We start from the raw sequence: 14,204 nt of genomic DNA, 5'->3' as shown, positions 1-14,204 counted from the left end.
ATGTAATTTGTTTCTATTCAGATCTTGCATTGCTCTTTCCTGAGAACATTAATATTTCCCAGAATCGGGTTTCTGCCTGGTGCCAGGGTGCCCTAATTGACTGGGTGACGAGTAGTCTTTTGTGCTCGTTTTACTGACTGAGCTGTGTGAAGCCGCGGTATAATGAGGAAGAGAATTCGTGGAACTCATTGAGATGAAAGTTTAAATTCTGCTGTAAATAATTTTGAGCTGTCAATAAATGATTTCAGTTAAGTTACAAAGCTTACGTTTGGTTGCTTATCCTAGCCTTCTCATCATCCCTACTTTTCAAGTGAGCTTCTGGGTTATTCTAGCTCTTTTAGATTATTTACATACTTGGAGCAAATGATTTGACCAACAAATGATTTTAGCTCTCTTGGGCTAAAAATGGAGACTAATGAAAATAGAGAAAGTAGACTAAATTTAAAATATATTTGGAAAAAATTAAAATTAGTTACTATGACTTTATTTTTATAACATTTCCATCCACACTTTAGAACTCAGTGAGTGAATAATTTATGTCCCTGATGTTTTCCACAGTCCCTAGATATTCAGGTATATAATTTTCACCACTAATTCTAACTAACATTTCATTTTTGTAAATCTCCAAGGTTCCCCCAGTAGAGATGTAGGCCCTTCCCTGGGTCTGAAGAAGTCAAGCTCATTAGAGAGTCTGCAGACGGCGGTCGCTGAAGTGACTTTGAATGGGGATATTCCTTTCCACCGCCCACGGCCGCGGATAATCAGAGGAAGGGGATGCAATGAGAGCTTCAGAGCTGCCATCGACAAGTCCTATGATAAACCTGTGGTAGATGATGATGATGAAGGCATGGAGACGTGTAAGTTTATAATGTCTGAAAGAATAGCAATTACAGACAGCTTAGTAGAGTAGCAGTTCTTAAAGTATGCTCCAAGGAACCCTAGGGGTTCCCGTTATCCTTCAGAGGGACCAGTGAGGTCCAAACTTTTCATAATAATAAGATGTCATTTATTATCTTTGTACCCTTGTTTTCTCATGAGGACACAGTTGTTGGGTTTTCTAGAGACAACAAGTCATTTGATACTGCAGTAGATTGAAAGCAAAACAGTTAGAAGAATCAGTCTTTTTAGCCAGATAGTAAAGAGATTTGCTAAAATGTAAAACAGTGCCATGGTTTGCACTCACTGTTTTTTTGAAAAAACAATGATCGTTTTATAAAAACAATTTGTTAATATAAATTTTGTTTTTTATAAAGTAATTAATATTTTTAGGTCTTCTAGTTTCAATTCAGTAAATAATGATAGAGGTAATCCATGTAAAAAATTATTTTGAGTCCTTAATAATTTTTAGGAATTTAAAGTTATCCTGAGACCAAAATGTTTGAAAACCGCCGCTATAGTGCAGTATCTCCAGTGAATATATGTAATAATCTATGCTTTTGAAACCGTAGTTTTATTTTTATGAATTACTCTTGCTTTCCTTGATCTGAGCTGGCATATTTGTAGATGTGTGTATTTCAAAATTGCAAAATATTTTAAGCTAAGATTATTGAAAGCTAAAGGTTATTTTGGGTGAGCATGTTTTCCATAGAATATTGAGAAAAAAGTATTATTTATAAGTATGTTCAGATGTTACAGAGAACTATCTTTATAGTTAAACAGTCATGGCATAAAAATAACCATTCCATTGGTTTTAAAAATCAGAAAACAACCTTAGTATATTTACTTAAAAGAAAAAGGATTTAAGAGTCCTAATAGTAAAAACTGTTGGTTAGCTTCTGTTGTTCATAATTACTGCTTTATACTTTTATAATTCTATTGGACTCAGAAGTTCAAACATAACCCTATGCATCTAACTTTTGTTAGAGACACTACTGCTCAAAGTCCAGGCAGAGACCAGAGATAATTGAAGTGGATTGTAATTTACTTGCAATTTAACTTTTGGGTGAACCGCTTCTGTCACAAATACCTAAGGAAAATTGCAGTGGGGAAGAAAAGCTTTAGATAAAAATCACATTCTGTGAGGACTGAAAGCGAAATCATACAGTTTTTGCCTGTCTCACATACACTGGTTTTGGGAAGGCTAATACCACTGTCATCACGTAGCAAGCGAAACTTCGGGAGGGCACTGCTCTACCCCACCCCCGCCTTTCTGCCCCTTTCCCTCCCTCTCCATCTAAAGCTGGATGGAGCCTTTTCACTCTCTCCAGCCAGTGATTTCAAATGTATGCAACCTCTTCTTGCCAGATGAAGAACATATTTCCTATTTTTGCTGCCAAGCCTGGGCTCCAAGATCCTGAGTCATACGCGCTTTCAGCCTTCTTTGAGTTTTTTCCTGCTCTATCAGTGGTTCCTCTCCAGCCTAAGCAGTATCTCTCATGCAGCCCTACTGTGGTAGCATCATGCTTCTGCCTGTCCTGGGTCTGTATTTAATGAGACGTATGGTACTTTGGCCCCTCGCTCTTAGTTCTTTTTTAAGCTTCTACAGTTTCTGATGCTTTTGAATTTTTTTCTTGTTCTGGTTAAAATGTTATTTAAATTCACTCATAAAATGTAATTTTCTCATCTATAACACTCATTTCAAATGCATCAGGGGATGGAATATATATCAGTACAAGGCACGTGTTTGATTCTGATAGGGACAGCTTTCCGAGTTTCTCAGCCGTGTGGATAGACAACTAAATTTGTCCCTATGTCAACTCAGTTTCCTTTTATAATTTGAAATAACTGGTTTAAGTACATTATGTTAAAACTTTTTCATTCAGCTGCCATTGAGACAAAGACAAGCAAATAGACAAGTTACATTTTGTAAACCAAAGGGGACGTTCTGGACGAGAGATGGGGAAAGACCTGTGACGTGCATCTGTAGCCACAGAACGCTATGTTGTCCAAAAGTCCTGATTTTATCATTTTTTTTTTCCTCCCAGAGCAGTCTGTTGAACTCAGGATACAAAAGAAAAAAAAGAGAGAGAGAGGAAAACAGATATTGTACATTTCAGACTTCCGCAATCCGAGTCGTTGAGGCGGCATTAGTGGAGTGGAGTGGGCACTGAGCTGGGATTCAGGCGACTTGTGTCCTAGTCCACAACCTTCTGATGAATTTGGGATTCTGGTCAAGCTACCTAAAACCTTTGAGCTTTAAGTTCCTCGTTGTGGAACTGAAGATTGGGACAACTGGATCACTGATTCTCAAAGTTGTGTATTGTGACCTCTGGTCAGGAGGGGAGCCTCAAGGGGTTTGGGGGGAGTCCAGAAGTCAGGGGAAGGCTGAGTGGCCGGGACTCTGCTGTCACGACCTCTGTTGCCTTGGCCCTTGAGGTTTTTTTTTTTTTTTTAAGTTACTTTTAATACATTGTGGTTGTCTGTAAGTTTTAATTTTAGTAAAGGGTAGTTTGCAGTTCTTTAGAAAATTCCTGAAAAGCTCTGGTTTAGATGGTTTCTGAGGTCCTCTGTAGCTTGGCTATTCCATGATTCTGTGTACCTATTCACTTACCTGCCTCAGTCCTGCCTGCAAAGCTCTCTGACCTTCTGTAGGGCCCACGAAGGGAAACACCACCATGTCTGGTTTAGTCCTGCCTAACCAAGCATGGGGCCAGGCCGATCACGGGATTCGGTGAACATTCATTCTATCAATGAGTGAGCTTCTGTTTAACTAGTCCCTCTGCGTCCCTGCGTCTCTGCGAGAGAGAAGCGGGGCAGAGACTTTCACTCTGTGGGAAGAGGGGGATGGTGATGTCACGTTGCCATCCCTCTTTGTACTGGAACCTGCACGCACCAGACCTCTGGTGCCTGAGCAAAGTCTTAAAAAAAAAAAAAGCCCCTCGGGACCAGTGTTACTGCCGTTGAACATTAGACTGTCCCCTTCACGTAGGACTAGACACAAAAAGGTGTTCTGTGGCTCCAGCAACGAGGAAGGTCCAGCTCATTCCACTCTTCCTTTGGTTTCCTAAACAGCATGCTTTTCAGAGTCTGGCTTCTGGATTCTCACGGCCTGGTCCACACACGTGCTGTCACCGTGGCTTCCCAGCATCCGCGTGCTTGTTTCTGGTTGTATGCCGCATCCCTGCCTCCCAGGGCACTGTCCCTTGTGGCAGGCACATTTCTCTCCTGCCCCTGTCTGTGCTCTGGGGGTCTCCAGCAGACCGTGCTTTCCTGTTCTGTGGCCTGACGCCCTCACAGCTGCCGGTGGCAGGGAAAATGCCCTTTCGCTGTTGAACGTGGCTCTGAAGGGAGGAGCACTGTCCTAGCAGACAGTCCTTTTGTTCCCCAACCAGTACGCCCCAGACGTGTGGGCACGGAGGGCGGGCTGTCGTTGGAAGGCCGTGAGGCCGTGAGCCGAGGCAGGGGACCCGGACAGACAGCCCCAGTGCTGCTCCTGTCCCTGTTTCCTCCTCCCGCCTGAGCCCTGCAAGTAAGATGCTGAGGCGTAGGCTCGCTTGATTGCTCTTGTCAGTCGAGCCGAGCATCTCCCTGGTGACTGTATTTCATGGCTCCGAACAGGCTTGCCTCTTCTCCGCGGTGTCGAAATCATGGCATGGGCACAACAATGGGGGCCAAGAGACCGGGGCGGGCTCCATGTGGTATCTGGTATCTGTCATCTTCTGTAACACTTACGTTCTTCCTGTGGAGATGGCAGAAGCCAGCGTTTTTGTCTCTCATTTAATCCATCTGGCCTCTCCATGTTGTGTGTGTCTGTCTGGATCAAGATGGAGCTTTGTATTCTGGGACCCATTATCTCCGAGGCCCTACCTGGGCTTGACAGGTCGGGGCATCGACAATCTGCTCCCTCTTCTATGCAAATTACATACCCTGCTTGGCTCTCAGCACGTGGCTTCTACCTCTACCAGAACAAATCAGTTTCTGTTGCTACGTGCAACAACATTGCTTTGTTTTCTTCTTGAAAAATATATGGCCCCATTTATTACTTCTTTTCTGTTTAAAATTGTAAGTCTTCCTATCAATACAGAAACTGCTTTTTGTTGGGGTCAGGAGGTGAAACATAATGAAACCAAATACACTCTTATTAATTGTACCTGTGGATTTTAAGATCTAGTTTACAGTTTTAGGTGTGAAAACTGTGTGCCTTGAAAACAGAGACAAGTTGCTTTTGAGTGGCTTGCCCACTTTTCTTGTAGCCTCTTATCAGAGAAAAGACATAGCTCTATAAAATATACATAACTTAGGTTAACCCTATGAGATTTGAAGAAGGTAAATTTATAGTAGTCAGTCAGCTCATATGAGAGATCCCTGGGTAGTTTTTTTGGTTTACTAGTTATAAAACAGCATATTGCAGTTGATAGCTCAGATTTTCTGTGGTCGGTATTCTGCACACTTGTAGGCACTTTCAGCACTACGTATTCCAGCAAAATATGCAAACTAGGTCTAATTTTATCTAAGCAAAACCCATTAGATTATAGAAAATCTGCTGTGATAATGCAGGACATGGGTTTCAAAGTCAGAAGTACTTCTGAAAGATTATGTAGTTGATTAATATCGATAGTTGGATGTTGAGCTATAGAAATTTTTGTTCCAGAATTGTAGGAATAGCCTGTCCTGTGCTTTTAAGCCAACTTGAATACTTAAATATCACCTGCAGTTTAAGAAAAGGAGCTTTGATTAATTTTAGGAAGTTTTCGCATGCAATATGGGTGTAAGCCTGTGAAGTAGCCCGAGGTATTCGTCCCACTTCTTTTTGTGGGTGAATATTAACTTAAGTAAGCTAAAAGTACAATGAAAAGTCACATCTGAAGTGTTTGAATTATAGAATCCTCATTTTAACCACTTTTTGATAAGAAAGAAGTGTTTAAATAGTTGACCAAGAGCACACTTGGGAAAAACTGAATCATGCTGAATGCATACTTTCTGATTCATAGTCCTGTGATTTTTCTAGAATACTAAACTTCCAAATGGGAAAGCCTCTACACTAAAACTACTTTAAAGTATGTGAGTGTGTGTTCATGAGTCGTGGCTCCTAAAATCTGATATTTACGCTGTAAGTTCCTGGGAGCCAGGAAGTGGTTCAACCCACTAGATAAACCGATCCTTAAGAAGCAATGTGGTTAAGGGCCATTGTAGTGCACGGGTTATCATGGCACCAAAGGTCAGGGTACCCACTTAGCCTCTGTGGACTTAGAGCAGAAGGGGAGGTAGCGAGGACAAGCCTCCCCAGAAGAGGTCTTGGTGGAGATGAGTGGTGTTGCCCGAGTGGTCTTCACCTGGGCATGTAGGCAGCATGTGCATCAGAAAGAGTGTGGACCTTCTCTGGGTTGCCATAGATTGATTAAGGTTGATGTGTGTAGTGTAGGTGACAGCGTAATGAGGAATACGGTTTAAGATGAGAGTAGAAGACAAATCACAGACAACCTTGTTTAAATTATTTCTGTTTTATACGAAGGGCCTTAAAGAACCATTGAAGAATTTCGAGTAAGTGTGATTGCTGGGGTGGTAGGACAGAGGATGGTTATCAGGGATGTCATGGTAAGTGAGCAGTACTGGTGGCAAGAAAATCAGTTATACGTTAGTAATGCGATAATCCAGGTTGAGTAATGATGCTTGGCAGTGCCAAAGAAAAGGAAGAAACTGCGTTTACATGCTTAGCATCTCACACGTAAAGATGGATGATGATGATGTGATTTTTTCTCATTAGCAATTCCAGGCTCTGAAACTTTGAATCATCGTCGTACTGTGTAATCACTCCATTACCAAGCTTTCTTAATTTTTCCCCATGAAATCTACTAATTTCACTCCTTCTGTTCAATCTAGCCCAAATCCTCATTATTTAATATCTAAAGTTATAGTTAGGATCTCCTAACTGATCCTGCTGTCTCTAGAAAACTCTGTAATCACATTCTTATTCTCAGAGTCCTTCAAGCCTCCCAGCTCATTCTTGCCTGGAGCATGTAATCTCCATGAGCTGTATCTTATTCCTCCCCCTCAACCCTACCCTCTCATGGTACATTAGACTATCTGCCTTCTTCAGGAAACTTCTTCCCAAGCACTCTAGTCTTTCCTTGACTTTCTCAAGCCCTAACTGATTATATAGAATGTATCTGAGACTTTATAGTATAAAGCATTTTTTTTTTTTTAACATCAAGAAGATTTTGTTGAGTCCCCAGTATGGACTGGCTTGATAGTTTAGAACACTGGCTTTTGGGGGATAGTGATTTTGATTTCTCAATAAATAGCAAAATAGAGCATTGCTAGCCATTCACTACTTTATCACATTTGACATGGTTGTGTTGTTATTTTTGTTTTTGTATATTTTTTTCACTTAAAAGAGCCAGAACAGTGACCTGGAATCTCTTTCCTTGACACTATAAATCATATTCTGTGTAGTGTTAGAACATAGATTCAACACCAAGCTCATTCCATGATTAAAAGTAAAATTTTTAGTGAAGTTCCACCAGTAGAGTGATGAGTGCCACCATTTTGGTTGTGTAACCAATCCATTCTGTCTCTTGAAAGGAACACTTTCACCTTCACTACATTGTCCCCATGGAATACAATGTAAGTAGTGGAATTACAATGGAAGTAATATCCATTGTAGACCATCATTTGAATGTAAAAATCAATTAGATGCCGAAAGTTAAAATGCAAGTGTTCAGAAAATTGAGGGTATGACCCTCATTGTACTTACTTGTTCTGTAGCATTCTCTTGGGAAGGGAAGGATAATGGAGATGACATTCTACCAGTATCTTCAGGAACATTTTACCTGTTTAATTTGGGGCGACGCTAGAATATAAAGTTGAAACAAAAAAATGAGTTTTGGTAATAAGTCTTCAGTTCTTTGGAAGAGTGATCTTAATTGTTTTTGTCCACCTTCAACATAAACAGTTATAGTTGTTGGTTTTTTTAAATGAACTAAATATACTTTAGAGTGTTTCTGGAATCATCTACTTGACCTGTCCTCCAGTTGCTGAAACCACTTCTGTGACAGCACATGGCAAATGTCACATGAAATCTTCCTGTCTTTCTTTTCATAGTCAGACTCTTGGTTCTTCATCATATCAGTTATTATTCTCACCTCACATTTTAGGGTAAAAGCTTCTTAATTCTTCATGTTTCACGTTTGGTGGCAGCTTTGTAATTTTTTTTTTTTTTTTAGCATTTTGAAAAAGCTAAATTTTCCATTGCCAAGAGCTCATCATTCTAATGTTAAAAGTCAGAGTCCAGAAAAGCAGATCCTGTTATTCGACACCATCTGTATCACTAGCTGTTCATTTTCCACATCTTTCTTCCTTTTCAAAGTCAAAATATTCTACTAAAATAAGAAACAAAAAGAATATTTATATCCCCAAAGTTCTTGAATCCTGCATAGGACTTTGCAGTGCCCAGGAGTCTAGTCTTCATTAATTTTTATCACTTTTTTTTTTTTTTTAACCTAAGATTAATCAGTAGAAATTGGTAGGGGTCAGTGGATTTGCTAAGTCTAGTGAAATTTTCCAATTACTCATGTCTCGTTTGAACTTACTCATTTTAAGTTTTAAGAAGATAAATTCCAAAGACTTAGTCATCCTCTGTACAATTACTCCATTTAATTTTTTGTCTTTTAAAATAAATTGTAAATTACTCAAGAATGTGTGGTTCCCTCATTAGGTATTTCTGATACCTAGGGTAGTCCTTCATAAGTAGGAAACAGTAAATGATAGTTTTCCATGTGATTGACTATTTGTTCATTCTGTTATTCACTCAAGAAATAATGATGATTCTTTGAGCTGTGCCCTCAAAGGAAAGGACTTGTTTACTGGTGATTAAGAAGTAATATTATCATTCTCATTTTGTGTTTCCCTCTTTATACCTACTGAACAATTCATTTAACTCTAGTAGCCAGACTGAACAAATCATTTAATTCTAGCAAAGTTGTCACCACTACCCAGAATTACATTTAACTGCTAACTCTTACACTTGGGATAGACTGTGTATCTTCCATAGCTACTCTAAAGTTTGATTTACACAATGTACCTATTAGGATGCTTTCAGCTGCATTTAATAGAAAATCCAACTCAGAGCAACTAGAACCATAAGGAAATGCACTGTTTTTTGTAGCTGAGCTCTGGAGTTGGGCAGCTTCAGAGACCATTGGGTTCATAGCCCAGCAGGGTTACCAAAGATCCCCCATCTTCCTGCCCTTTCGGCTCCATTATCCGCAATTCAGCTTATCCAAAAGGTAATCACAGACCTCAGAGGCCTGCTTTCTTGTCCATACCCAACAGAGGGGAGTGAGTGAGCTATTTCCCCAAGCATGGAGTGTTTCTATGCAGGTTGATGGGGCCATTTTCAGACTAGTAACACTGGAAATAGTAATTCGAGGGGCAGGCACCCATAGGTTGGTCTAATGCTGAATTAATGTGTTGGAGTTAGACTGCATTCCTGAACACGGTCAGAGTCCCATTAAGAAGAAGAAAGGGGAAAATGGATTGTGGATAAGCAACCAACAGAAATCATTAACAGTATCAACAGTAAAAATGGGGAAGAAAATAATCTCAGGTCCATGTGGTTTAGAGTCCATTTTTGATTGGAAAATGTTTGTGATAACTAGATAGAAGTATTTATGTCAGGAGCTGCAGAACTTTTTCAGTTGAAACCTAACGTCATTTCCTCCATAATCATTAACATATAAGTGCCCAATCTTTTCTGAACTTCTTGGTGACCCAGTCCTAACATGATACCTTGCAGAATTAAGTAGCTTAATTTGTAGCATGGACTAGAATTTTAATTGAGCTGCATTTGCATCTGTTGAAAACATGGTAATTAGGTATGTTTTAATTGCAGAATGACGGTGCTGCATTAAAAAGAAATGAGCAGCTTCACATTAAACCTTCTTCAGAAAGAGAAACTTAAAAGTATCTGCCTTCCTAGGTAATCCTGTGGGAAAGTTCAGTGCATAGAGCAGGTTAAAATAGGCAGAAGTGTTAGTCAAAAATAGAAATTTCTATTTGTTTGGAAGGAGGTAATCATCTTTCTTTGTGTAGGCTATCTGCAAAAGGAAATCAAATAATGTGTCAAGATGAGCAGAATTTAGGAGAAAAAATGTAAAACATAGCATTTAAATAGATCATCTAAGTGTAAGTTTATGATTAGTTCTTGCATTGTAATTTATGTCGGGAACACAATCGATCAAACCATTTACTGCTAATATATTGCCAGTACTTTTCTTACTTGAAAAATTGTTTATGTGAATTTTTTTGTATTTTTTTTTAAGTTTGAGGGAATAAAAGTATTTTATGTACCTTATTATAAAGGTGGTATTAAGTGTACAAAGATTGGTTATAAAACTTTAAAAAATAATCTGACTAGTATTATCAGTGACCTTGAATATACATATTTACATATACATCTGTAACCCATTTATTTAAGCTTTTGATAACCACCATAATTCTGCATGGGGACAGGGTCAAGTGAGAGATCCTTACCTTTTTTTTCTATCAAATGTTTTTAGAGTTCAAAGTATATATACTATGATACTTTAAAAGAACATCTTATGTTTGTACATATGAAGCCACATATTGCTAAATATTTTTAATTAGTTGGCATTCAAAGGGATTGCTTAAATCAGTACACCCCCAGAAGAGTTTCTGTGATAATGTATTATCTAAATTAGAATGTTCAGAATAGGCATAAAGAATTCTCAAATGTGCAAGTATCATTTTAAAACAGTCCACTTGCTTGGGGCAGGAAACGGAGCTAGGATTTTTGATTTTATAAAATGAGGTTACAAAACCCGAAGTTAATAAATAATTTAATACTAATTTTCTCTGTTTCACCCAATTTAGAAAATAAGTTGTATTACATACACCAGAAAATTATTGTGAGCATGAAAAGAACTGGCAACAAATCTGACTTCAGCATATATTCAGTTGTGAAGGCGCTGCCTTTATTCTGTTACCGAGCCAGGAGCAGACATATGCCCCTTGTACTTCTGCCAAAACTATTAGGCAGAAAACTAGCAGAACTGCTACTGATACTTCCATTCATGATTTATGATAATGGTTGCTGTGGAAGACTAAGTCACTTACATTTATTGAGCTCATTTTTTTGTTTATAGTTTCAGATATTGGAGAGGGCTCTAAAATCCATTAGACAACACGTGTAGCACTAACAATAATCACATGAAAAGGTACCAGCAACTGATGAGGGAGCGAAAGCAAGTACAATGAGCCTTCCGGATGTTGTAGTTGGGGTGTGGCTAGTTTTGTCACTCTCGGTTAGAGGAAAGTAGGTATTGTTCTGAACCTCAAGGAACGGGGATACCCGGAGATTAGAGGAGAGTTTGGTTGGTTGGGATAAAGTCATGCGTCAGGCTTAGCCACAGTCCTTCCTCTGCTGTCTGCGTCTGCCTGGCAGTCCTCATTTTAGAAGTTTAGAGAATGGGAGGCAGACATGTAGTCATACCACATGGGGAGTGCAGTAATAAAAGTTTGTACCAAGAGTTATGGAAGGATGGGTAAAGGGAGGCTTGCATGTTGGGAATTTAAGAAGATTGGCTAGCATCCATTTTGCTATCTTGAGTGGACCAATACACCTAGGTTTTATAGTTCCCGAGAACCTCTGATTGCTTTGTAACTATTTGCATGATTATCTCAAAGTTGAGGCCACACCTGTTCCCCAAAGGGTTGAGACAGCAGTTGGTGACCTGGTGGAGAACAGGCATGTTTACAGGGTCAGACAAGGCGCTTCAGACCCACTAAAGCGATATTTATATTCTCCTGGGAGACTCACATATAAAAAGGCTACATTATACTTGGCACGTCTTTGGGCTAGTTGACCAGGATATTCTTCTTCTTCTTTTTTTTAAAGAATTATTTTTATTTATTTATTTATTTATTTATTTATTTATTTATTTATTTATTTATTTATCAGGGAGACATCACAAGTAGGCAGAGAGGCAGGCAGAGAGAGAGGAGGAAGCAGGCTCCCCGCTGAGCAGAGAGCCCAATGCAGGGCTCTATCCAAAGACCCTGGGACCATGACCTGAACCGAAGGCAGAGGCTTAACCCAGGCCACCCAGGCACCCCTGACCAGGATATTCTTTCACTGCTCCGTGTAGACCACAAAAAAATGAGAGGAAAAAAAGCAAAATTTTAAAATCTACTACGTCCTTTGGAGCAGAGGAGGGGTTCACAGTTGGATCAGAGGGAGGTGCAGAGGGAGGCAGACCTGTCTAAAGGCATTTAAGTCACTGGTCGCACCTTTCTAAGTCATTAAAGTCACTGGTTGCTATCCAGTCCTAGAGTTTCGTATACATTTTTGATCTGGCTTCTTGAGTGATTTCATCAATATGAGCCACAAGTCTCGGCATTAAATGAATACACAGGATTGACAGTAGGTTTCTGAAATACAGTGCTGACCGCTGGAATTATCTTCTGGGAAGATGTATAATGACTGGGTGATAGATTACCTCAGTGTGTGTTGTGTGAAGCATGGAATTGAGCAATCACAAACAGAGTTGATGAAAGAAATGCATGAAGGTCTTGCTGAAGTACAATCATATGGGACATAATTCTAGAAAGAGTCCTAGCCTGGGAGTATGCTGCCTTCAAACTTTTCTGTTTCCTCAGCAAGAAATGGGAGATGTTGGTCTGAATGACCCCTGAAGTACCTTCCAGATTTAGAAACAGTGGTGCTTTTATTCTTGAGCTGTACGAAGGCATGACCTCTTGGCGTGAGAAATACGTTGGCTCATGTTTTTAACCAAATGTGTCAACAAAAGGAATTGTACACTTTATTTTGGTATCATGCTAAGTAGCTGGCATTTTTTTTAAACTGTATTACTTTGGAGTGGTCATGCCATTACTGATAATGTTTTCCTCAAATTTGGGAAGGTTTACTAGCAGAACACTAAGATACTGAGATTGTTTTAACTGGCCTTATTATACTTTGATATTGTGTATTACTAACTCAAGTGTCCCTTGGTGGTGGAGAGGCAGGACTGACTTTCACTTGAAGATATATTAATTTGACTTAGAGGTCAGTTCTTTGTGAAATATTGGGAAGAGGCTTAACTGTTCTATTTGGTTCTGTGTTAGAAGAAGCTCAAAAACATTGATTCCTACTTTATTTGTTGATGCAGGAGAATAAAATGACCTCAGAAGTCAAGGGAAAATCTGAAGCCCCAGTAATTCTTAGTCTATTTGGAAGAAAATCTTAGGCAACCAATCTCAAAAAAGATTTATGAGAGTGGCTCTTAATATGTATATGTATTGTTTCTTACTTAATATAGAAATTGTTCCAATTCTTTTGGTAGGTGGAAACCTACTCTAGTTACTTGTCATTCTTTCAAATCAAAAAGTTTGAGGTATTGAAGTGCCCTTGGACCATATGCTTGCTGAGTGTTGGTTCAAAGAATAGGATATTGTTATCACTAAGTAGATCTTTTATCTGCAGACTTCAAGGGAGTGTGAGGTTATTGATTTACACATTTTCGTGGTTTTATCCATCTTTGTTTCCTTGTCATGGTGTAGATGGACATGCAGAATTATTTAGGATTAGAAGATACAGTAGCATTTGCTTATGATGTTGGCTTTATGCAATGACAGCATGAGGAAAAGTAACAGAGACTGTGAAGATCCAGTCTTCTGTCTGCAGAAATCACAAATGGACATATTTGGGAGCCTAAAGAAAGAAGTCCTTCTGCTGGTGTTGGTGTGCTTACTAGTGAACAGTGTAGTCTCACAAATTAATGAGGGGCCAGAGGAGATCTACGTTATCCTTACCTGCGAGGAAAGGAAGCACCAGAGGAAGGGCTGCTTGTTTTCTTTGCGTTTTGCAAATACAGTACACAGGAGCCTTAGGGATCCACGCTGTGTGATAAGCGCCTACTAATCCCCGCCAGCCATGCATAGCTGTATCAAGGAGGATATTACCCTAGTGAAGGAATCAACATCTGGCCAGGAAGATGCTTGTCTCTTACCGTTGGCACATGATCTTCACGTAGGAATACCCATGTGCTTAGTAGTCATCCACACCACATGTTCAGTTCTCATTCTCCTCAAAAGTAAATAGCACAGGGGTGCCTGGAAGGCTCAGTCGGAGGAGCATGGGACTCTTGATCTCAGGGTCGTGAGTTCAAGCCCCAGGTTGGGTGTAAAGATTACTAAAAAAGGAAAAACTTAAAAAAACAAAGACTAAATTAACATTGCAATGCACATTGATAGCAGGGTCAAACAACAGTAGAAAATGTAGGAAAGCAAAATCCGCATGTGTATAT

The 14,204-nt window shown here is 39.5% G+C and overlaps 1 protein-coding gene across 13 annotated transcripts in view; it reads left to right on the top strand.

The window, feature by feature from the left end:
- The window catches only part of LOC111155563 (par-3 family cell polarity regulator), a 687,032-nt gene that overhangs the window by 465,388 nt on the left and 207,440 nt on the right, over positions 1–14,204 (top strand). For all 13 annotated transcript variants that reach the window (XM_022515794.1, XM_022515792.1, XM_022515789.1 and 10 more), the window contains one exon: positions 630–857. In XM_022515794.1, the coding sequence (XP_022371502.1) occupies positions 630–857 (228 nt within the window). The remainder of the gene's footprint in view (positions 1–629; positions 858–14,204) is intronic.

The sequence above is a fragment of the Enhydra lutris genome, unplaced genomic scaffold, assembly GCF_002288905.1.
Source record: "Enhydra lutris kenyoni isolate GAN:26980312 unplaced genomic scaffold, ASM228890v2 scaffoldscaffold42, whole genome shotgun sequence".
NCBI lineage: Eukaryota > Metazoa > Chordata > Mammalia > Carnivora > Mustelidae > Enhydra > Enhydra lutris.
The sequence above is the reverse complement of the archived record's forward strand: the minus strand, read 5'-3'. Positions and strand labels throughout refer to the sequence as shown.